At 36.3% G+C, this 25362-nt stretch overlaps 1 protein-coding gene across 2 annotated transcripts in view; it reads right to left on the reverse strand.

Annotated features, from left to right (window-relative positions):
* Positions 1 to 731: 731 nt before the first annotated feature.
* The window catches only part of PIK3CB (phosphatidylinositol-4,5-bisphosphate 3-kinase catalytic subunit beta), a 153485-nt gene continuing 128854 nt past the window's right edge, over positions 732 to 25362 (reverse strand). For both annotated transcript variants that reach the window (XM_019747566.2, XM_019747603.2), the window contains 8 exons: positions 23446 to 23624; positions 22488 to 22597; positions 21181 to 21259; positions 10402 to 10569; positions 9219 to 9342; positions 3819 to 3964; positions 2580 to 2712; positions 732 to 2214 (listed from right to left, as the gene is read on the reverse strand). In XM_019747566.2, the coding sequence (XP_019603125.2) occupies positions 2077 to 2214; positions 2580 to 2712; positions 3819 to 3964; positions 9219 to 9342; positions 10402 to 10569; positions 21181 to 21259; positions 22488 to 22597; positions 23446 to 23624 (1077 nt within the window). In that variant the 3' untranslated portion in view covers positions 732 to 2076. The remainder of the gene's footprint in view (positions 2215 to 2579; positions 2713 to 3818; positions 3965 to 9218; positions 9343 to 10401; positions 10570 to 21180; positions 21260 to 22487; positions 22598 to 23445; positions 23625 to 25362) is intronic.

Genomic DNA, 25362 nt, shown 5'->3' on the forward strand with positions numbered 1-25362 from the left:
GCACTGGCTGGCGCTGCTCAGCAGCTCCTAAGGGTGACTGTGCCACAGCATCCTGGCGTCTTAAGGGGCCTACAGGTGTGGGGGTATGAGAAGAGCCATCCTGGATGCAAGTCCAACACTGTCTGGGGATGTTCACTTCCCTTTCTTACTCTTAAAGACACTCACATTCACTGATTTGGCATATATTTACCAAGGTCCCCTAGGGGCTGAGGAGACCTCTCTGAAAACTGGTACCTATTTCTGGCTGGCAAATCACCGTTCTCCAAACCCCTGACCTGCAACCTGGAACCTTCACTGAGTCTAGACCAGATCTGGGAATGTCAAGTTCAGAGATCAACCCTCATCCTCAGCTGAGTTATTTCCAAGAAACTGGGACCTGCTCTGAGCAACTGCCCCATGGGAGACAGTGCCAAAGTGGTACAGTCTGGCCTTGGTTTAGGTACCGAGTAACTGAAGAAGCATTCCCCCAGGCCTTAGGGTACCTCCCAAAGGTACTGAAACTTGATGAGGGTCCCTCTTGCCTCAGGCTCCCGCCAAAGTCCAAGAGGCCTCCCACACAGTCTGATGGGACTGAGAGGCCAGGAGAGAAGGCAGGGAAGAGACCCTGTGCCTCACAATTACCAAGGATGGTTTGTCTTGACTTGGCCATTTCTTAAGAGTCCCAGTGCCAAGATCCAAAGGCCTGTGTTGCCCATAAAGAAGAGGCCCACACATCCCAAGAGCAGCCAACATCAGCTCACCCATTTATTTAACTGAGAACATGAAGGAGGACAACAAAATTAAACAATTTTTAATAAAATTCCTATAGAAAACTCAGTCACCGGGCAAATACTCAGTTCTCTTTCCCATGTCATTGAGAACTGAGAGCTCCCAATAGTCTTTGGAGAATAAGCAGTAGTTTTGCTGGATGTTGCCAGTACTCAGAAAGAGCATCCATTTACACATTCAAACCAGTAGTTCCTATTGCACATATTAACATCGTTTGCCATCTAGCACCCTAAGTATATGGTACCTCAACAAATAAATTAAAGAATTCCATGTGGCATAAAATCATTTCAACTTGAACTAATACCCTTGAAAAAAATCACATTATTACAAGTTTTAATAAATACAGTAAGAACATCTGGCATTTTACTAAAATACTGAATTTTAGGTCTTGAGTTTATTCCATAAATAGTTTCATTTTCATTTGCTTTCTGTCTTGGGTACATTTGCTCAAGTAGTTTGCTCTATGAACTCTTTCATAGATAACCATGTAAAAACTGTATTAATATGTGCCTCATTACAGAAGCAGCTGGAAGAACTGGATCACATACAGTTAACTAAAAAGTAACTTAGGAAAATGCTCTGCTTTTTGTAAAACACAGGCTGAAGAAAACCAAAGAAACATTTTTTTATACAGAACTCCCACTAGAAATTTTATAAATATATATGCAGCATATATATTTGCCTCACCAGTAGATTTTCAGCAAGTCTGGCTGGGATGATGTTATCATGATAGATAAATATAACAAAAGAATTAATGTTTCCACAGGTTTAAAAGATTTCTTTTGAAAAATAATCATAATTTCAACTTATATTATAATTTGTAGTTTATACAATTTAAAAAGGGAAGAAAGATACCTTTCTTTTACGCCTCATTTGGAAATTAAGAACAGCCAACAGTCCCCAGGTGTGGATAAGTTGGCTGATAACACTTGGTCACAGTTCAAAAAAGAAGTATTTACACCATTCCGGGAAAGTACCAAATACTTAAAATTAAAAAAAAAAAAAAAAAAAAAAGACAGACAAAAAACAATCTCTAGTAGCATTCCTTGGCGTGCAAAGTCAGCAGAAATGATTATCCATAATGTTGACAGTTTTCATGATGAATCTTGGAAGCATTCAAAAAGCAGAGGGTGGTCATCAGGGATTGTTCAGATTAGGTTGTATGGGATGCCTTGTTCTTAAATTTAACCGAGATTCAGAATTTCATTCCCTTTATAACATCTCTGGCAGGGTCATATTCAACTTAGTGCAAGTGCAAAATGAAAACTAAACAAAACCAACAAATACGTTAGGAGCAAAGGCTGATCATTAAGATCTGTAGTCTTTCCGAACTGTGTGGGCCATCCAGTTCACTTTAGTAGTCCAGCTTTCCCTGAGTGCCTCATCAAATTTTTGCTTAAATTGCTTGAGTGCTTCTTCTTCACTCTTCCCTAAGGCAAGAGAGTCCTGAAAATGAAGGAAAAAAATCTCATTTTATGCATCCTCCAAACTGACGTGCAAATGTCAACAACTGCAGGAGGTTTGCTTGGTTACACTGCCCAGCCACCATCAAGCACTGTGCCTCATGTTTTTATTTAAAACATTTGCAGGAGGGAGAACGAACACCAAGGTAGGGTGACAATATGACCTCTGCCAAAGGGTTTTTGAAGACAAAATGAATTTATGATTACTGCAAGACACCTACTCAGCTGCTTGCCACTACCACTCCTGTGCAAGAACTGTCTCACAGAAAAAGACTTGGTTCCATTCCCTTTGAACATCTGAACAGGCAGGTATATTGAGCTCCAATGTACAGAGAAAGGGGTTTGTACCTTAAGATACTGTATATCCTTGACTGATGTGAGCTCAGGAAGCCCTGCAGTCAACATCAGTGCAAAGAGAGTGATGAAGAGATTCCCATGCCGACGTAAAATCAGATACGCGTCCTCACAACATTGGCGGAACCTTTAGTTGATGCAGCAAATCACAAGAGCATGATGTTAGAGGTGAGTCAGCAAATTTCATAAAGGACGATGAGAGAGCCATAGCTAGACTTTCCGTAAGAGCTGGAAAATTTCTATTGAACTAAAGGTTCGTTTCTGATTTTTCCTTCTCTGAAAATTGTCCCAGGACTAAAATTTACATAAAATAAATCAAGCTCTCTAAAACCACACATATATTTTTCAGAAACAAAACTAAATATATTTTCTATGATAAAAAGCAATATAACACAATTTAGGCTTTTAAATTCTATGAGGCAAAAAAAATTATTGTAAAGCAAGTAATAATTATAATCCATGAGGATTTCTGAACACGTTTCTAGACTCCAGATCGGTGGTCTGACTTCAGGCATTAATTTCTTTCAAGTCCTCTGAATCAGTGATCAGTGTTTCTGCGTTGCACTTCCCTGTCATCTTGCCGTCCTCTCTTCTCTTCTAGATGGTCATTCAAAAGGACCACCCAATCCTATCTCAGTTTTGTGAAAGAAAAAAATGCACCCAGAGGTATATTTGGCAGAAACCCAGGCAGAACTAGAAATGATAATACCAATTATTTACTAAGATTATGAGTTCATCACATCATGTTACCTGTCTCTATCATAACAGCCCTGAAATTGAATTAGTTTGTCCCCATTTTATATGAAAAAACAAAGACAGGAAGACAGTAATGTACAAAAAAACATACAAGGAACAAGGAATAGATCAGAAATTATAAAGTCTGTCTCTGAACCCTGGCTCCCTCACTGTACTCCACGATGAATGACAGCAAAATGCCTGTTCTCAGCACCTCTCTATCAAATGTCTTAATAGTTTCAGAGAATTTTCTAAGACAGGTAAAAGGTGGTATACTTTTGGAATAAAGCTAACTTATTTCACATTTCCAGCATTGTTTCTCTTCTCTGAGTATATCTGAACCATAACATGGATCTGACAGGCAAATCCCCCAAAATCCCCATTAGCAGATTGAGTATCTCCCAGACCTAAATATACCTCAGCAAAGAAATGTTAGTCCAGCTGGCCAGATGAGAAAATGTTGAATGTGTCTACCCTTGACATAAGGGCAATACTCACCGGCCAAACTTTTCCGTGTTTCCTGTTTTTCCTTGTTGAATCACATGAATGAAATCATAGGTAAGAATGAAAGGCACTCGCTCCCTTTTAATGCCAAATTTAGACTTGAAATTTCCAAGAATGTGTCCAAAATCAATGTGGAAGAGCTGGAAAACAAATGGGATTTTCAATTTTCCTTGTTTTTCTGGTGGATGCCAAATAGAAAGAAGAGATCTCAACAGTCCTAAATCCCGATGCACTGTCCCCACCCTTATCTGAGTCCCTTTTTCACAGCCTTCTGGGTCTCTTGAGAAGAGAGAGTATCTAACATTCATAGATCTCTTATACTCAATAATAACCCTGATATTAAACTGCAAATACCCAGTAGGGAAGGCAAATCTTTAAAAAGAAAAATGTATTCAAATAATAAACATGTCTGATTAAAAAGTCAAATAGTTCTACACATAGAACTATTATGTTAGTATAAAAGTAATTGCAGTTTTTGCAATTTTTAACCTTTTAAACCGCAATTACTTTTGCAGCAACCTAATATTTCTACGTCAACAGTTCTTCATATAGAAACACAACAAAAAGAGTATATTCTTGCCCCACCAGCTAGCTATTCACCACCTTGAGTGCTACTACTTAGAGGTAACCTTCTCCCCATTCTTTCACATAAGTTCTCTGGTATCTGCCTCCATTTTTCTAAATACCTTTTTTTTATACTTATTTTTTACTTCCTAATTTAGGATTACTCTTCTTATGGAAGGTGAAGATTTAGTACCCTTGTGCTCAGGTAATACTACATGATGTGGCACATTATATCATCATTTCTGTTAAGTATAGTCAATGTTTACTATTGTTCAGACTACATAAATACATTTCAAAGTTAAGCCACGTGGTAGTGGTATACCAGGACATTTCTTTCTTTGTTCACGTTTTTCCTTGACAAAAATATTTTTTTTGGACTTAAGAGTTCTATGATCCGATCATTAATTCTTCCCAAAATCTTCTTAAAAATCTAAAAATCATTTAAAAAATATTTTCCCACGTGATCAGGTAATCATTTAATTCTGTATGCGCTGGTTGTTCTCTAGGCCTGCTGTACAACCTTCCTCCTGGGCTCTCCCTTCAACTCTTATCCTATATGGAGCCCCCGTTTCCCAAGTCCCACATCACATTCTCTTTTGGTTTATTTTAGACAAGGGTTTCTCAATATTCGCATTACTGAAATGTTGGGCCTGATAATTCTTTGTTCTGATCTGTACACTGTAAGCTATTTAGCAGCATCCCTAGCCGCTACCCACTAGATGCCAACAGAACAGCCCCCTCACCAGTCCTGACAACCAACAATGTCTTCAGACATTGACAAATGTCCCCTGAAGACAAAAGTACTACTCATTTAGAACCTTGTTTTGGTGAATGTCCTTATTCTGGCAGCCTCCTTAGAATAGATGCAAAGGAGACACAGCTTTTGAGATCTTCTATGTTTGAAAATGTCTTTATTCCACCTTTATACCTGATTTATAATTTATAGTTAGAATTCTAGGTTAGAATCATCTTCTCTCAAAATTATGAATGCTAACTTCCACTGTCTTAAGTTCCCAATGTTGCTATTGAGAAGCCAAGTCTTTCTGACTACTGAACCCTACCTAGTATGAGCCCTACTGGGTCTCAGGGAAGGTTTTAACACAGTCTCTTTATGCCTGAGGCACTGAAACGTCGTGGTGAAGGGTCTTAGTGAGGGTCTTTTCATCCACTATAAAAAAACTTTTGTGCTCTTTTAACCGGATATTCACGAACATCAACTTCAGCAAATGTTTTTATATTATCTGCTTTCCTTCATCTTTGTTACTTCTTTCTGGAACTCCTCCATTAGGCTAATGGCAGACCTCCCTGGACTGATTCACTAGCATTACTGGATCCTCTTTCTCCTATTTATCAGATATTTTGGTTCTTTTGGGGATGTTATGGAGCAATACAGAGCATGGTGGCTAAACAAGATAATCTGAGCCAATTACCATGATTTAAATCCTTGTATATCCATTTTCTGTTGCCTCAATTTTCTCACCTATAAATGGGGTAACACTACCACTTACTCTGTAAGGTTCTCATGAGGATTGAAGATGTTAACCAAAGAACTTAGAACTGTGCCTTCAACAAGTTAAGCGTTCAATAAATATTAGCTGATCTTTAGTTTACACTAATTCTATTTTAACTTTTTGTTCTCTTTTTAATTTCCAAGAATTCTATTTTCTGATTTTTAAAAAACAGAATCCTATTATTACTTAATAGATTCAATGTCTCTTTTGTTTTTTTAAAAAAATCATCCTCTGTTTACTGGTTATTCTGTTTTTCCAGAGTTCTTTTATTTCCCATTTTGTTTTGGTCTCTTATCTTTCATGGTGGAGGCTTCCCTCAAATGTCTGCTAATCCTTGGCTGACAATTCATATTTTAAAATGAGTCACTAAAAAGCTAAATGAAAATTCTACGTACTGATAGGACTGTTTATTGGTGGGTTTGCTTGCAATTTTTAATATGGCACCTTTTCCTCAGCTTCTCTAGAACTCAGTGCCCTTGAGTCAGAAGAATCATTCAGAGAATAACTCTATCTCCTTCTAGGAGATGGGAAGGAGGCTTGAGTATCTAATTGCTTCATATGAAACTACCAACAATCATGTTCTCAGCCTCTTCCCTAATCCCCACCTTCTGCAATACCTTGTGCATCTCATTCCAGAGCTTTTTCTCCGACTGACATACCCCTCTAAAGGTATGCAGGTTTCCATTTTCCTCAGCTATGTTGTCATTGCCACCTTTTCATCACGCTTTCTATCATCCCCTAATCTGTTGATGTCTTTCACCCATTGTGGCCTATACTCCTCCTATCTTTGACTTCTTGGATTTACGTATTTCTTATTCCTTAACTTCATATTAGAAGGGTGTCAAGAATAAAGAAACCCCTATGTATTCAATGTTATTAATCAGAAGTCTGAAAGAATCCTTTTAAGTGTGAACACAAGGTTTAAATCGCAAAGCTCAAGAACAACTACCCAGATGTCCCAGGTGTAAAACTCTGGGTCCCACCTAGAGCCAGAATTCACAGTGACCTACAGGTTTTCAATCTGGAATACCTCTAGTGGCAGAAAATTCCAAGGGTGGCTAAACTGATAAATATCCCAAATATCTTATCTGTCTTTACTTAATATAAAAGAATTTACAAGAAAACATAAGTCACTCTGAAAAAGAGTTTTTTATTTGAAAACTAAGAGCTTCTTCATAAATAACCTGGTCTAATACCTTAGCTACCCCAAAATGGTATTACATACTCCATTTCTCCCTATGCTCTACTCCCACATTTGATGTTCTAAAAGAGAAAAACACGGCTCCACTTTTTTTTTTAAGAACTGGTTATCTTATTTAAAGTTAATATATCATGCACATCATCTGTTCCTTCTATTCTTAGTTACATTTGTGTCCAAGATACAATTTATTTTCTTTTATGGTTTTATATTATTTTTTAAAGATTTTTGACCATACAGGCATGAGTTTATTTCTGCATTATCTATTCTGTTCTACTGACCTATGAGTCTGTTTTTATGCCAGTACCATGTTGTTTTGATTACGATAGCCTTGTAGTATAGTTTGATACCAGGTATTGTAATATCTCAACTTTTGTTTCTCAAGATTGCCAAAGCTATTCAGGGTTTTTTATAGTTCCATATAAATTTCAGGATTATTTGTTCTAGGTCTGTGAAAAATGACATTGAGAGATTGCTTTGGGTAGTATGGACATTTTAATGGTGTTAATTGTTCCTATCCATGAGCACGGTATATGCTTATTTGTATCTTTTTCAATTTCTTTCTTCAATGTCTTATTAATTTGCCAAATACAAGTCTTTTTCCTCTTTGGTTTAATTTATTCCTTGGTATTTTCTTTTGATGCAATTGTAAATGTAATCATTTTCTTAATTTCTGTTTCTGATAATTTGTTATTGGTATATAGAAATACAACCAATTTCTGAACATCAATTTTGTATCCTGCTATTTTACTGAATTCATTTATCAGTTCTAATAGTTTTTTGGTGGAATGTTTGAGGTTCTCCCTATATAGTACCATGTCATCTGCAAATAATGACAGATTCACTTCTTTCTTTCCAATTTGGATCTCTTATTTCTTTTTCTTGTCTGACTGCTGTGACTAGGACTTCCAATAATATGGTGAATAAAAGCGGTGAAAATGGGCAGACATCCTTATCTTCTTCCTGATCTTAATGAAAATGCTTTTATCTTTTCACTTTTGAGTATGATATTAGCTATACGTTTGTCATATATGGCCTGTTATGTTGAGGTATGGTCTCTCTATTCCCATTTTGCTGAGAGTTTTTATCATAAATGGATGCCAGATTTTGTCAAATGCTTTTAATGCATCTATGGATATGATCATATGATTTTTAGCCTTCATTTTATTTATGTGGTATATCACGTTAATTGAACCAATTTTGCATCCCAGGAATAAATATCACTTGATCATGGTGTATGATCCTTTCAATGTATTGCTGAAATCGCTTTGCTAATATTTTGTTGAGAATTTTTCATATATATTCATCAGGGATATCGGCCTATAATTTTCTTTTTTTGTAATGCCTTTGTCTGGCTCTGGAAGCAGGGTAATAGTGGCCTAATAAAATGAGGTTGGGGCGGGGGAGGGGGCGGTTGGCCGGATTGCTCAATTGGTTAGAGCACGAGCTCTGAACAACAGGACTGCCGGTTTGATTCCCACATGGGCCTGTGAGCTGTGGCCTCCACAACTAGATTGAAGACAACAAGGCTGCCGCTGAGCCCATGGGATGGTGGGCTGTGCCCCCTGCAACTAGGATTGGAAACAGTGACTGGACTTGGAGCTGAGCTGCGCCCTTCACAACTAGATTGAAGGACGACGACTTGGAGCTGATGGGCCCTGGAGAATCACACTGTTCCCCAATATTCCCCAACAAAATTTATTAAAAAATAAAATAAAACAAGGTTGGGAGCCTTCCATTCTCTTAATTTTTTTGAATAACTTGAGAAGGGTAAGTGTTCATTCTTCTTTGAATGTTTGGTAAAATTCACCTGTGACGTCATCTGGTCCAGGACTTTTGTTTGTGCCAAAACACAATTTCTTATACTGAAAAAACAGGTCACTTAAATAACCACAATATTTAAAAAAATATTTAAATAAATTCTTATCACCTAACTTTAAGGAAACAAACCAATGAATATATGAACCACATAGTAAGTGAAACGAGGGGTGGGAAATAAAAGTAAAGAGAAACACATGACTCCAAGAATCACTAAAGAACCTGCGTGAGTTTCACAAGAGATTGTGCTGTACCTAAGCAAGCATCACTCGGGCCCTTAGAAGACTCTGGGGAACAGCTCACCTGGCCATTTTTTTTTACCATGATGTTGTCACTATGTCTGTCACCAATCCCAAGGACATAAGAAGCTACACAGTAGCCGGCACAGGACAGGGTAAACTCCTCAATGGCTCGGTCCAGGTCATCCCTGAAAAAGAGAAAAAATAGAAACAACAATGGTTTTCACCCTGCAAATGTGTGAGCTGAGAACAAATCCACATTCCCGTTTCCTTTTTAAATGTGAGAAGAACTGCTTATTGAGTGACTGCCAGAAACGTATATGGAGCTACCAGAAACTTAAGAGCAGATCATGTTGGATCAGCCAAGAGAATGAGGATTCATAGGAACAGGGCAGAGAGGAGTGAATAGACTGGCTCAAAGACATCAGATAACTGGACCTCAGCCATCAAATTGCTGTGTCCTGGGGGTCATGTTTCAGTGGGGATGGGATAGGTTCATATACATAGAAATGAGAGGAGACCATTAGTTTTGCTGGATAATTCTGGGGCCTTGGAATAATTTGGTTGGTTTTGACATAAGGCTAGAATTCTGTATTTAAGACTCAAGTACTGCATTTCCAGCCATTCAAGTCACTGACTTAAATTAGAAGTGACTAATACAAACCCTTTAGAGACAAAGCCCTAAGATAAAAATTTGGAAACTGATTCTCACATATAAGTCCTTGGACTTTGCCAATGGTAAAATTTATGTCTGAATTTGAAGTCATTAGCCAAAAATATTTAGTGTTTTCCCCTGATTGTGAAATTCCTTAATTTCTTATGTATTAGGGTTTTTCCAACACAATAACCATAAAAAACACAATTCCAAGCACTTTACTTTTAGTTTGAAGTCATCACAGTCTTCAAACTCATTTACTTCCATTATAAAAAACTACTAAGAACCTAAGTTCACACATTCACATAATTACAGAAATGAATGCCTTTAAGCAAAAACCTGTATGTTATTTTAAAAATACTTAAATTCTTAGATTGTAACTACTGCAGGGCTCTGAAATTTGATCTAGATAAAGATCAGCACTAATCATTTGTAAGACTTTAGGAAGGCCTATTTATCATTTTGATCTAACCTGAAATGAAGCAATAAATTACACTAATATCTCCTCTAGGATACTGATAATTCTAATTGGGAGGACAGTTATATTTGGCTGTTTGTTCAGGAAAACAATAACCAAACAAAACAAACGAACCCAGAATTGTATTCTTTAAGCCAGTTCAGAAGGGCATCTTTATTGAAGGCTGCTGCAGCAGCCACGTTGCTACTGTTCAGCTGAATGTCAGCAATTGTTTCAGACGTGCTCACAACTTCAATGAGGCCAGAGCGATCTCCTGTGGCTAAACAGCCATAAGGCAACATCCTGAAAGGAAAAAAAATGGGCACAAGTGCATAGTATCCATTAAATGAAACATTAACAGAGTATTTTTCTCTGATTTCTAAAAACATTTGATTACTATTGATACCCTTGCCATTATTGTATTACTGTCATATGGAAAAATATGAGTTCTACCTTCAGTTAGGAAGTAAATCTCTTGGCCAAACAGAGTAATTTACCAGAATTTCCATGTGCCAGCTAAATATATAATTTGGTATCTAGTTATTCTGGTGAACAAGTCTATTTGTTTGGGTAGGTAGACAGAAGCACATCAGATAGAAGAAATTCTTTCATTTTTACTCTAAATTTTGGGGAAAGGAATCACCCTTTATGAAGCATTAATAGAAAACACATAGCAGGCTAAGCACGTTACATTACCTTGGTTAATGGCAACACCATCCTTCCAAGTATTCAAGCCCACAACCATAAGGTCATCTTTGACCTACCTTGACTATGAATACAGAGTCTAAGTATTTCTCAGCCTCTACCCTTCCTTCTGCTACCACCCCAGTCCATCAACCCTTATTCAATTATTCAAATTTCCTAATTAGTTTCCGTGCTTCCATATCATAGTCTGTTCTAGATGCAACAACATAATCCATTTAAAATATACTGATATTATGTCACTTTCCTGATCGAAATGTCTGCAGTGGCTTCCCACCTTACAGTGAAAGCCAATAATATACTTGCCAGAACTCACAAGGCCTTCCATCTACTCCCCCTTCACCTCTCCTATGATCCTCCCCTTGTTTACGTTGGTGACACTATACTGGCTTCCCTACTATTCTTCAAACATATCAGGCACAATACGTCCTCATTCCTTTAAAAGTGTTATTTTCTCTGCCTGGAACGTTCTTCCTCAAGACATTCACATGGCTTACTTCCCTACCTTTTGGAAATCTTTGCTGAAATGTCACCTTCTCAGTGAGAAATTCCCAGATCATCCTATTTAAAATAGCAACACTATCTGTGACACAATACTTGCTATCTCTTCCCTGCTTTATTTTCCTCTATAACCCTCAACACTATCCAACATCCTGTACATTTTATATATTTATTTGTTTATTGTCTGTCTCCACTGTTAGGATGAAAGTTCCATCAGGCAGGGATGTTTTTGTTCATTGCTGTATCCTCAGTGCCCGAGAATGTGCCTGGCACAAAGCAGTCACTCAATAAGTATTTGTGAATGAACAAACAAATTTAGTAACAAAATCCCTGTAAGTTCTCAATTTTACAAAGGAGAAACGTAAGTAATTTGCAAAGTCATGTATTTAACTAAGTGGAAGAGCCAACACTTAGAACTATGTCTGTGTGGCTCTAAAATTATCCTTTTAACTTAACACCGTCTCCAGTATCACTGAATAATATAAGAAGCCTCCCAGGCTGCTTCTTGCGCAAAATTATTTTTGCCAAATTGATAGGTAGTATTTTGCTTGATTTGCATTTATATGATCCCTAGTAAAAATAAAAATTTTCTCAGCTCTCTCTTAGCCATTTTAAGAATTTCTTTTGTGAATTAGCTATGTGCATCCTTTGCCTTCTTATTACGGTTTTAAATATCTTCCTTAGAGATTTATGTGAGTTCTTTATATATTAATAATATCCTTGTCTCATTTTGGTTGTAAACATTTTCTCCAGTTTTCTAAAAACTGTATTACCATTAGAGCAACTCCAAAATGAAATGAATATATCTTGGAAAGTCCAAATAAAAGTCAGGTAACTACAGAAAATAGACGGAATTCATGGATTCAACAAATATTTGTGTGCAGCTATGTGACAAGCATTAGCTGCTAGTGATCCAGACATGAGCAAAACTACCAGCTTCTCACTGAAACAATGCACAATGTACTTACTACATGTGATCTTCGTATAAATGAGAGGTGCCATGAGAACATGTCAAGAGTTAAGAAAGATCTCCGTGAGGAGGAAGGTCCACATGGCTGGAGGAGAATGCAAGGGGAGCATAAAAGCAAGGTGAAGACAAGAAACAATCAGTGTTGGAAAGACTATGGGCTCTATAGGCCATGTGAAGACATCTGTCATTCTTTAAAAGCACTGAAAAAGCCTTTGAAGGACTGTGAAAGAGAGAAAGAGAGAGATAGGGGAATGAATGTATATGTGTGTTAGTTCATGTAACAATCAGATGAAAGAGGAGAGTTTTATTAAGTAGTTACTGAATTCCCTTCCAACCAACAATTCAACCAGTTTGTGCCTCTTTAAGCACTTTCCTAGTTCTAGCAAAGTAAGGTTTGGAGCAGAATTATCAAACTACATGCTGGCAGCCTGCTACACCAATAGACTGCTTTACATCTACATTATTAATTTATTTCTCCTTTTAGAAATTTACCCCTCAGTAAGATAGCTATGGAGTATGAAAAGATTTTTACCAACACCCCTATCCTTATCGTGACACAACACATGTGAAGTAAACACTACCCAATTAAAGTGCACTTTGGCTCACTTTCCTGCTTCTCCTCCCACCCCACTTGCAGCCTAAACTGGGCAAAAGTCCAACAACTTCCTCTTCAAAAGCTGGCAACGATGAAAGCATTCAGTGCCTTGAGGATGGAACACTCACAATGGGAAGGAAAAAACATTCTTGTCAGAGAGACAGTTTGACAGAAGTCAAACTGGGGACAAACCCTGACCATCTTACATGGGCCCCCTTTGCACTCAACTTCTACATTTCTTATAAAGGCCATGAAAACAATTAGTAATGTTTACCTTCCTTTCTCAAACTCTCTGACCCAAGAAGTAATTTGTTACCTTTCCACTAAAGCAAAAATTAAAAAATAAAATAAATCCTACAGTGGAGAGGCAGCCTGATAAACCAGCTCTCAATGGATATGTAGAAAGTTTTCTCTGACCTTGACTCTGACACATCGACCCAAGTCTGAGTGGTACCTTTAGCTCACCAGAGGAGGAAAGCGTTAACACCTTTACCTAATGACTGCATTACCATGTTTCCCCAAAAACAAGACCTAGCCGGACAATCAGCTCTAATGCGTCTTTTGGAGCAAAAATTAATATAAGACCTGGTCTTATTTTACTGTAATATAAGACCTGGTCTATAATATAATGTAATGTAGTGTAGTGTAGTGTAGTATAATATAATAAATATAATACTGTGTATTATATTAATTTTTGCTCCAAAAGACACATTAGAGCTGATTGTTTGGCTAGGTCTTGTTTTTGGGGGAAACACGGTACTTCCATCTTCTTCCCTCATCCTTCTGAGACTACTGATACCAGTGTCATTAAAGAACTGCTGTGTAGCTCTCTTAAAAGGTAAGTAAACCACATTAGTGCAACTCAGCTGTAAAGTCACAATAAAGACAACTGTCCAAAATTTAATGTCACATGTATTTATGGGGAGGGGTGGAGAACTGTCAACTCTACCAAAGGCCAGACAGATTTAAATGTAGAAACATATCAGACCTGACAGAAAAGGCTAACAGCCTATATTATTTGTTGACCAAAGAAGGTCAGGGTGTTCTAACATATTGATGGCTTACAAATGTTCTAATTTGGAATGAAGATGCCAAGAGTATTTCGAGACATCAGGAAAAAATGAAAATGATAAATATGCACTTTCATTCATGCTAAAATGGCACTATTCCAGGTACTAAAATATTCTGATCAAAGTAGTAACGTATACAAGGTACATTAGATTTGAGATTGAACTTAAAAGAGTGTGTGCTACGTGACCCAGTTTAACCTGAGCAGCTGGCCAAAAGAAAAGCAAACACAATAGGAACACTGGAGCACATATATTTATAGAAATAGTAAAAAATGTTTGGTGAGAAAAAGGTATTAGTTTGAAAATGAACTCAAAAGAATTAACGTCCTGCATATTTTTTTAGACATGGGGTCAGAGTACAAAAAGTCAACAAAGATCTCACTAGACAGACAAGTTCCTTTTTCTTGTTAGACACACATTGCTTCTCATCAGACAGACACCAGGTTTATTTCTAGCACTCTCACATGTGGCTGCCTCCCTTTGCCTGAGGTCACGATGAACTCCACTTGAGGCTAAATGTGCTTTACGTTTGAATAGAATGTAAAATCAAAATTAAAAGAAAAGAACTTGGTTGGGTTTTCAATTAGGCTGATGGAACTAAGGGCAAAGTCTCTAGCTCGGCCTTTTATAACTATAGAAGACTCATTATATGGCCTGAATCTATTCCTAACTAAAGAAGACCATGGTGTAGTTTATGTACTTACCCTGGAAAGAGTCAGTGAGTTACTAGCCTCAGCTTGACAAGTTTCCCCCATTTTTTATGGTATAAGCCAAGTAAAAACATTTTTGTTGGGGCTTACTTTTTTCAGAGGGGTCTGTAAACTTTTGCTGGAATGAGCCAGATACTAAATATCTTAGGTCCTGGAGGCTATTAGGTCACTACTCAATTTTGGAGTTAACAGCATAAAAGTGGCCATACAATATGGAAACAAATGGGTGGTAGCTGTGTGCCAATAAAACTTTATTTACAAAAAAAAAAAAACCAGCTCATGTCCCTCTGGGGTTATATTCCTTAGGGAGTTTCTCACTATCACTCATTCCTCTTATCTATGCAGTATTTCTTATCAGTGGTTGACCAAAAACCTTGCTACCTATTCAAAACTACTAATTCCATTTTTACACAGCTGTTAGAAATTCCCCCTAACTTAAAAGAAAAACACTACCATTTATGGTGCTCAAATGGTCCTTTTCAGATAAACTATAATCTCTCTTCCTTATTCCAATCACATCTATGGGTCCCCTGAAAAGAACAACACCCATAGCAAACTACTGTTCTTTCTACCTCAACAGCACTGCAAGTTTACCGTGGAAGGATCTAAGACTAGAAAATGCTTTCTTTAAAAAAAAAAAAAAGGGGGGGGGGAAGGTAAAAAAAAAAAAAATCACACATTTTAGACACCAGAACACTTTGATAATAAACAAAGCATTTACAAGATATCTTGCCACGATTGTTTTCTCATTTAAATTGATAAAATAATAGGAAGACATCAAGTGTACAGTCTGACAGAGCTGGATTTGAATCTGGCTCTGCCACTTAATATTTTTGTAACCTTTGACAAATTGTTTAAAATCCTCTGAACCTTAATTTTCTCATCTGCTAAAAAAGAATAACACAACTTCATAGAGTTGTGAAGACTACATGATATTACATACATGAAGAGCCTAATACAATGCCTGGTTCAGTCAATAAATAGCAACTTTTCAAGTTTTAAAAAATTAAAATATAAAGAGAACATAATTCAAACTTAATCAGGAAATGCTTCTGATCTCGCAAAGACAATGTTAATCACAACTGTTTCTCGCCACCTTGTGGACTAAGTTGCTGTAGACACTAAAACATTAAAAAATGACAGATAAAGTCAAAACAGTTTTATAAACAGTTAATTTTAATAAAGAAAGAAAAGGAGACCTCTAAATCCCAAAATGCAGGGATTATTCATAGTAGTGGCTTAGGAAGTTACTGCCTTGGTTGCCATTTTAATGCCCATGAGAAAAGAGGCATGGTCCTGAGCCCATGAGAGGCAGGATCTGGGTCTGAGATCCTACACAAAGTGGGGGCTCTGAAAGAGCTGTCAAGTGAATGAAAGGAGAACCACAAAATGTCTGTTCACTGACTAGAGGATGTGGCAAGAAAGTCTGTCATCTACCCTGGGCACTGTATGGGCAATAAAAAAAGTTGCATGGAAGTGCTAAACCTGAAGCCTTTCCACATTCTCATGAGATCCAAATATAAACTACCTATAAGGTATGAGAGCCTAATGGCAAAAAGTTAACATAAAAACTGGTTGACTGTGTTTAAAAACTTTGGGGAACAACACAAACTAAACACAAACTCATTTAGGGGGGATACTTTCACATCCTAAAGAGTAAATACCCTCATAAAAAATACAATCCCACCAATAATGACTTCTAAACCTAATATTATTAACTACATAAGGAAGTAAGATTAAGCAGATAAGTGAAAAGGTGGCACCCCAAGAGATAAAACAGAACAATATGAAAGAGACTCTAAAAGGATGAAAGACATGAAAAATAATAGAAAGTATAAGAAAAGTATAATATGAAAAAAAAAACCAGGCCTACAAAATCAAATACAACTCCTATACAAAAATAGTCATTGAAAAATACACACTACATTGAATACACACAAAAAATAGACAACGAAGAGATAATTAGTGAATTGGGAGAATAAAAGAAACTATAAAGAATGTCACATAAAGATAAAAAGGTGAGAAATAGGATAGACAGGTTAAGAGACATGCAGGACAGATCAAGAAAGTGCGACACACATCTATTAAAACTACAGAAGAGACAGAGTGGGAAAACTGCAATGTTAAAGAATATGCGTACATTTTTGCAGAAACTAAAAGATGTGAATTTCTTTGAAAAGATACAGTGAGAATGGGGAAGGACAAATACATAAAAAGAAACACACACACAAACTGGAGTAAAACTGCAGAAACCAAAGGCAAAAAGAATTTTTTTCTGCAATGTGGTTAAAAAAAAAAAAAGACAGATTATTTAGCTTGACAGAAGATTTGTAAAAAAACAACAGAGGTCAGATTAAATGAAATAATGTCTTCAAGGTTTCTAAGGGAAGAAAGCAGCTGTCAACTTAGACTTTAAAAATTCTATAACCCGGTCAGCAAGAACAGGGAGTTAAGGACCTCTGAAAATCCACTCCTCCATAAAAGCAATTAAGAACACTGGTGGGCCAGCCCGGTGGCTCAGGCGGTTAGAGCTCCATGCTCCTAACTCCGAAGGCTGCCGGTTTGATTCCCACATGGGCCAGTGGGCTCTCAACCACAAGGTTGCTGGTTCAACTCCTCCAGTCCCGCAAGGGATGGTGGGGTCTGTCCCCTGCAACTAAGACTGAACATGGCACCTTGAGCTGAGCTGCCTCCTGGATGGTTCAGTTGGTTGGAGCCCGGGCTCTCAACTACAAGGTTGCCAGTTCGATTCGAGTCCCGCAAGGGATGGTGAGCAGTGCCCCCTGCAACTAAGATTGAATGCGACACCTTGAGCTGAGCTGCCGCTGCGCTCCCAGATGGCTCACTTAGTTGGAGCGCATCCTCTCAACCACAAGGTTGCCGGTTCGACTCCAGCAAGGGATGGTGGGCTGTGCCCCCTGCAACTAGCAACAGCAACTGGACCTGGAGCTGAGCTGCGCCCTCCACAACTAAGACTGAAAGAACAACAACTTGAAGCTGAACAGCACCCTCCACACCTGAGATTGAAAGGACAACAACTTGACTTGGAAAAAAGGCCTGGAAGTACACACTGTTCCCCAATAAAGTCCTGTTCCCCTTCCCCAATAAAATCTTTAAAAAAAAAAAAAAAAAAAAAAAGAACACTGGTAAAAAAATTGTCAGAATCAACTATTTCAGTAATATGGAAAAATACAAAAAAGGCTTCCGGCAATCTGGGAGTGTTTATTGAAGAAAATGGCTGAAACTCAGTTGTGCTTTACTATAACCTATTCGAATCCCTCCACCCTTCTCAGTTCTGCAGTAGACTTGACAATTAACAGCCCACAATCATGGTGAAAACAGCAACCTGGTAGCCACTAGAGGGGGCAAAATGGAGTTGGAGATTCTTCAAAGCCCCATCTCTACACAATTGTCATTCTCTGAACTCTCTAGTGCTTCCCAGGAAGATCCCACTCACAATGGTTTCTTTGACTTTACTCAGACCTCACCTAATGTGAACTGCCTTTTACTTGGGGGGGTTTCCCCAAAACAATCAGAATCCATTGTTTAAGGGATAAATAATTGTTGGGGCAAACAATAGGCTAATTAACCAAAAAGCTTACAAGGAAAAGCCAGGGAGTGATATGTACACAGGAGACAGTGAAAAACTCCAACATATTCATAGGACTCTAAAAGTCCATGTGCTTGGAAAGGGTTGTATGCATTCCCCGGCTATGTACAGGCACTGGAGAGAACTTGAAGGCCCTAACTCTCACCTCCTGTAAACTTTGAGGCTTTACACAAGTTAGAGCTTGGGGCACGGAGGACAAAGCGGGGTCAAATAAAATATATGGTTACAGAAGGATACCAGATTCTGGGTGGTAAGCACACAACGCAATATACAGATGATGTATTACAGAATTGTACACTTGAAACTTACATAATGTTATTAACCAATGTCACCCCAATTAATAATAAAAGAGAGTATCTTTCAGATAACTGTACACAAAAGGATTTTTTTAAAATAATGTAACAAAAAGCATAAACTTAAAGAAATCTAGGTAATTTATAGCAGAGAAAACACAATACTTATAAACACTGAAAACATACCCAAACTACTAATAAAAGAAATGCAAATTAAAATTCTGTAAGATGCCATGCTATATCCAATAGATTTGCAAAAAAATTTAACAAGGGCAAAGAGATATTTCTGGGTGGAAATATAACACTGGTACAACCATTTTGGAAGGCATTTGGGCAATAGTTGTAAAGTTGAAAATACACTTGCCTTATGACTCTGCAATTCCATTTCTGGCTATATAAACTAAAGGACTCTTCCAGATGTGAACAGAGATTTAGAAGTGCTTAAACTTCAGGGCATTGGTGGTGGGGGGCGGGGAGACGGGGATGGACACAAATAGCTAGTAACAGGGGAATGGATAAATTTTTATATTTATTTAAAGCATTCATAGATAAAAAATAATGAATTAGAACTCCACATATTTAACTTTATAAACCCCAAAAAAGTGAGAAAAACGTAAACTGCAAAAGTTATATGTAATATGATAACATCTATTTAAAGTTTAAAACATACAATGGATTCATAATATATAAAGTACTAAAATATGTATTACAGGTTTAGAATAATGGTTAATTCTGAGACATGAGTAAGGAAAATACAATAAGAATATAAGAATGCATTAACTTTATCTGCATGTTTCATTCCTTGTTTACAAAAATAAAATATGGAAACATGCTAACATCTGACATTTAATTACTTAATGTTTATTAAATCTGAACATTAGAACATAAAAATTGCTGTAAATTATCTGTTATACTTTCATGTTTGAAACAGTCAACAATGTAAAAAATATATAAAGAATTAGGTAAATGATGAAGTTAATCATCATTAACTAGAATAAACAAAGTTTAAAAACTGTATGGACCTGTATTATAGCATGCTTAATGTTTTTTTCTCCTTGATTAAAGGAGATGCCAATTATAGAAAACTAAAGAAACAGGTATACAAGGTGTGTTTGGAAGGAGTAGGGGGAATCACCTTTAATCCCACCATTCAGAAATGACTATTACCATTTCAGTTTCTGTCAACATTTCAGTGTATCATTCTTCAGTGAATTTTTAACATAGTTGAAATATTTTATAAAAATACGTTTGCATCACACTTATTTCATTTGATAACAGAAGGTAAGCACTTTCTCCAAATTGTTAGCAAGTCTCTATAAACTATTACTTTAAAGTATCTGACATATTTGGTCATATGAGATAGCTAATAATTTTTTAAACCCTTATTCTACTATTGAGCAAATGTTCAAAAGGGGGGCCCAATTTTTTAAATTGTAAATAAAGCCTGGATGAATCTCTTTGTACATGAATCTGTCCATATATCTAATTTTAAAGTAAATTCCGGAAATACTGCATACATAAACTTGTATAAATAAACTTGCTACAGAGAGGTTCATATTAATTTACAATGGCATATCAAAATACTTACATTTTTTTGTTCTAATAGTGTCCTAGATTATCAATTAACAAAATCTTTGGTAGGAAATCGATGTTATCCAATTATTCTTATAATTTGTACTTTTACATTGGAACTGACAGTGTTTAATTATTAGTTGATTTTATATCCTGTATGAGTAGCCTTTTCACATGTTTTCCCACACATTTATTTTTATGAGCTCTTTAAATATTTAGGATTATTATCCCCCATCCTGTTCATTATGAATATAATGGCCTAGTATGAGGCTGGACTTTCAATTTGTTGACATTCAAATCTTATTATTTTTATGTAAATATTATCAACATTTTATTTGCAATTATCTTCATCTTCTCTTTACCTTAGAAGATTTGATAATAATTAAACTTTTAATATCTGTTTCCTTTTTTTCCTGTTGCCATAAACCTTTCTTTTCCGCTGTCTACTCTTAATAATGGTGGCAAGCTAAAAGCCCTAAGAGCCTCCCTAAACTCCTCCCTCTTGGGAAGGCAGAACAATCAATGTTACTAGGTTAAGTAAGATTAGGGGAAGTCCTTTCTCTGGCCTTGTCACTCCCATGACCACCAGTGCATCCTCCCTGAGAGCAACTTCAAAACCATAGCTTAAGGATGTGACTCTTGCTGTCTGCCCAGGATTTACTGAAGGTCAAACCTATTCCTTCTTTCTGCTATCACCATCACATGTACGGTTTTACACATGAAGTTTAAATAAGATAACGTATTTAAGAGTAAACCATAAACTGTACAATGCTATATAAGTATCATTCTAAAACATTATAGCAGGAGGGAAGGAATCAGCAACAAGTTTTTTAAAATTTTGCTGTGGATAGAATACAACATGAGACAAAAATAATTCACTACAAATCTCACCGAAGATCCAGACCAGCTTCTTTCCACAGTAAATCCATCAAGCGCAGCATTTGGAGTGTCAACATATCCTGTCGTAAATCTAAGGGGAAAAAACTGTGCTTTATTAAATGCTTTCCATTTTATGACTACTAACATTAATTCAAGATTAGCTAATTCAGCCAGAATTAACTAAAACCACTGACAAATGCTGTACTAATTTCTTCCCCAGTATTTTAATGCTGACCACATTTATTATGTTAAATATTAGGTTTGTTGGTTAGCATGTCCCTGTAACACTATTTCAGAAATTAAGTGTAAAATACCGTGAGTTAGGTACTATACTAATTGTATGAATGCTATAATACTGTTATAACACAGTAATGTTGAATTACAGCATCCACACAATTCACATTGTTAATTTTTTTCCTTCTTGTTTACTTATAGGGATGCACAGGAAGTTCTTAAGAATCACGTAAGTAGTAATTGCACAATGGGTTCATAAAATAACAACAGTGGATTTTACTTATGATGTCCAAGCATAATTTTCAAGTAACAGATTGTGAAAGCAATGATTTCCACATAATGACATTCATGTAGTCACATGGTGTTAAATGTCTGGCAAAATACTACAAGTTCTTTTAAAAACAGTTGTAAGCACATTATTATTTTAATCACATTTACTTATTTTATCTCAATTAATTCCTTTTAATAACAGGAATTATTAGATTATAATAATTTAGTAATTTGACAATTAATAATTATCAAAGTATTAATAATTTAACAATCACCATACAGACAATATAATTCTCACGGACATGAAGACCCTGAAGCTCAATTAATTTTGCGTGACTTGCCTGTAGTCACACAACTAACAAGTGATAGCGGTCTTGACTGCGTTCTGATTGGTGTGATTACTTCAGAGGCATTTCTTAAAGTATGTGTCAGTAAGATAGTTTAATTAAAATACAAAACTATGGAAGAAATATTAAAATAGGCATCACTGAAACAAGATGTATAAATCGTATTACTGAAAATATTCTGTTGTTATTTCACAAGCTTTTTACCAAAGAAATAGACAGACTTTGTATTTTGTAGGAAAACAGAGAAGATTTATTAGAACAATGTATGTAAGTACGCTGCAGAAGTCAATTTCCAAAAGGGGGAAAAAGGGATTTAGGACATGCCGAATTCCAACTTACAATCACTGATAGCTACCTCTTTTGGCTGCCATCTGTTATATATTTATACAACGCCTTTCAGATAAAGCAAACTGACAACAAATGAAAAACTACTAAGGAATTCAGTACTGCAAAACCTTCAGTACATACCATCACCATTTTTAAAAATCACTCCGACTGAATCTTCACCAAACACCTTGTTGTTGTACACCAGCCACAAGGGCTTCATTTTAGAATCCATGTATTTACACTTTTCAACACTGAAATCAAACAAGGGGAAAATTAGCTCACTTCAATTTAAAGAAATGGCAAGACTGTAATTTTGCTGTGATACACTAGGTCTGAGAGAACCCCTCCCCTGTTCCAGTCTACAGAAGTCAGGACTAGAACATTTCCTCTTGGTAGAAAAGCAACCAGGATGACAGCCTTGGGTGGCATGTAGTGATGACAGATGAGCTGGACTGAAAACCTCAGTTTGCCCTTCTCCCTACCTACATTTAAAATTCCTCTTCTTTCTTATTCTTCCTTAACTTTATGTTGTTCTATATAGTCACTATCAGAACATATTATTGGATTAAAATTAGGATTATTAAGAGTTCATTCTTGATTATTTAAAAAGAGATCAATTTTGAATACTGATATAATGAATAGACACTATTACTTTTCCATTATTTCTGTAGAGAATGAAAAAGTGCGAAATAATTTTCTAAATTCATTCAAGATCTCATTTTGAAATAGGAAAGTTAATTAGTAAATAATTTAAAAATAAGTTAATTAGAAAATGATGGTTGCCAACATGTTGCTTATACAGGATTTTCAACTCTTAGATACCACTAATAGAAAACAAATTTAATTCCATATAACTGAAAGGAAATTAACTTGTAATAACTTTCACTAACCCCACAGACAAATTTAGCCAGTAGACATATATCCTACTGAACACAAGAATAACCTTTGAGGACTTCAAAATTTCCCTTCTTTAATTATATTCCACATACTGCAGCTAAGAGCTGGCCCTACTCCTCCCCCAACACAGTCACTTAGAAATCCTTTCTTTATTGCTATTTTGATGGGAGGTTCAGTGAGCACAGCACAGACTGTCACTTACTAGAGTTCCGAGAGGATGACACATGGGTTCAAAGGTGACTGCAAGTCAGACAGGGCTTCCCGGTAAGCATTCTGTTTTAAACAAGTGTGCATGGCCTCTTTCCCTTTGGCTCTGTTTAGCTTCATTGCATTCAGTTTGATTAAACTATTTAAAGTTTTTAACTTATTGAGCGCTTCAACCTGAAAAATAAGTTTCCCCACCATCAAAATTCATATATGGTTAAAAATAATATAAAGTACTATAATATCATGTGATCATATTAATCAGTAACCACTACACACACTCCAGCTAACGTAAAAACAGTGCTTAGCTTATGACAAACATATTAGATAGAACAACAGAATAAAAACTTACTTTTATCACTTGTTACTTAAAGCACCATTTTCAAACTTTAACCCTTTTCTTAAATGAAATCTTATAAATTAGAAAAAAGTAGAGACAAAGATTGTGGTTAAGAACATAAGTATGAAACTTAAACTACTCAGAACTCTGCAGCTCACTGAGTAATAGAATTTGAAACACAACTAATCTCAACCACTCCATTTGGCTAGCTCCAAGTGTTAAGAGTAAAATCTACATACAAGTAACCCTGGGGTTCCTGACATTCAACTGTATTATCTACTTCTTGCCATCACTCTTATATGACAGCTTCTCAGTATATTGTCTTTCCACTAATAGTAAGTTAAAATGGATTTTAGTGTAATAAATAAAAATATAGACACAGTATTTGTTGTCCCCGTCTAAATTACTTGTTTTTATAATGAGGTAACTCTGGCTATTAAAACATATGCAAATATTTGTAAAAGCTTATGCAAGTAGTACAAGGTAAATCATCAATGGCCAACTGAATCAAAACCATTGTGTTTAAAAGTCAACTTCATTGTTTAATCACTGAGGGTTTGTCTATGTCATATTATGTAAAATTCCTTAAAATAGCCTCAGCCAACCACAAATCAAAAGGAATATTTTATTTTATCGTTATGGCATTAAAACTGGAAACAACTAATGATAAAAACAGAGTATTTACATCAACGTGTAAGTTGTATATAACAAGCATATGAAATATGTATACAACAAATGTTATAAACACCATGGCTTGAATTTCTACGAACAGACTTATTTTACACCATATTTTCATTTTTGAACTCTGCTTCTATGCAAGGAAACCACTAAGAATCTGTAGGGAGATGAATTCAGGCATACAGTTTCTACAGACCGGCTGAGGGCTTGCTCACAGGAAACTGGGAAAGTTCTATGTAGCTTGATGATAAAATCGAGAAGACTGAAGCTTGCCAAGTAAGTCATCTGTCAAAACCACAGACACTCCATTTTTCAACAATTTCAGGAGCTGTACAAACACTGGTGAAAATGGAACCAGCTAAAAAATGGGCTATGCAAATAGGAACTTTTTAAAGTATTTCAAATTTGAATTTCTTCCATGTTTATACACTGTGAATTTTCATGCCCCATCACTAATTGTGTTGATATACATTTCCTGGACAGTGTCCTGAATACCCACATGACCATAAGTCATATACTTTAAGTGTTTCAACACCTTGTCTTTTTATAGGTTTACAGTGATAACAAGAATTGCTATGTAAAGGATAAAGTCTTCTCCTTGCTAATCATCAGTCAAGAAAAAGAGTAAGAATAGTGTGGTCACCCATGTCACATGACTGCTGTTATAAAAGTCAAACTGAGGCTCCCAGAGAACCAAGAAAATGTCCAGTGTGGTTTGAGTATATCAGTGAAGTCAAAGAAGTAGGAACTTCATCAAGTATGGCCTTATAGACTGACAAAGAGTTTGGATTTTATTCCCCATGCAAGGAAAATCACTGCAGGGATTTTAAAAAGGAAAATGACATAATACATTTACTTTTTTAAAAGATCACTTTATCTGCTGTGTAGAGGATGGGG

Source organism: Rhinolophus sinicus, linkage group LG10 (assembly GCF_036562045.2).
Source record: "Rhinolophus sinicus isolate RSC01 linkage group LG10, ASM3656204v1, whole genome shotgun sequence".
Taxonomy (NCBI): domain Eukaryota; kingdom Metazoa; phylum Chordata; class Mammalia; order Chiroptera; family Rhinolophidae; genus Rhinolophus; species Rhinolophus sinicus.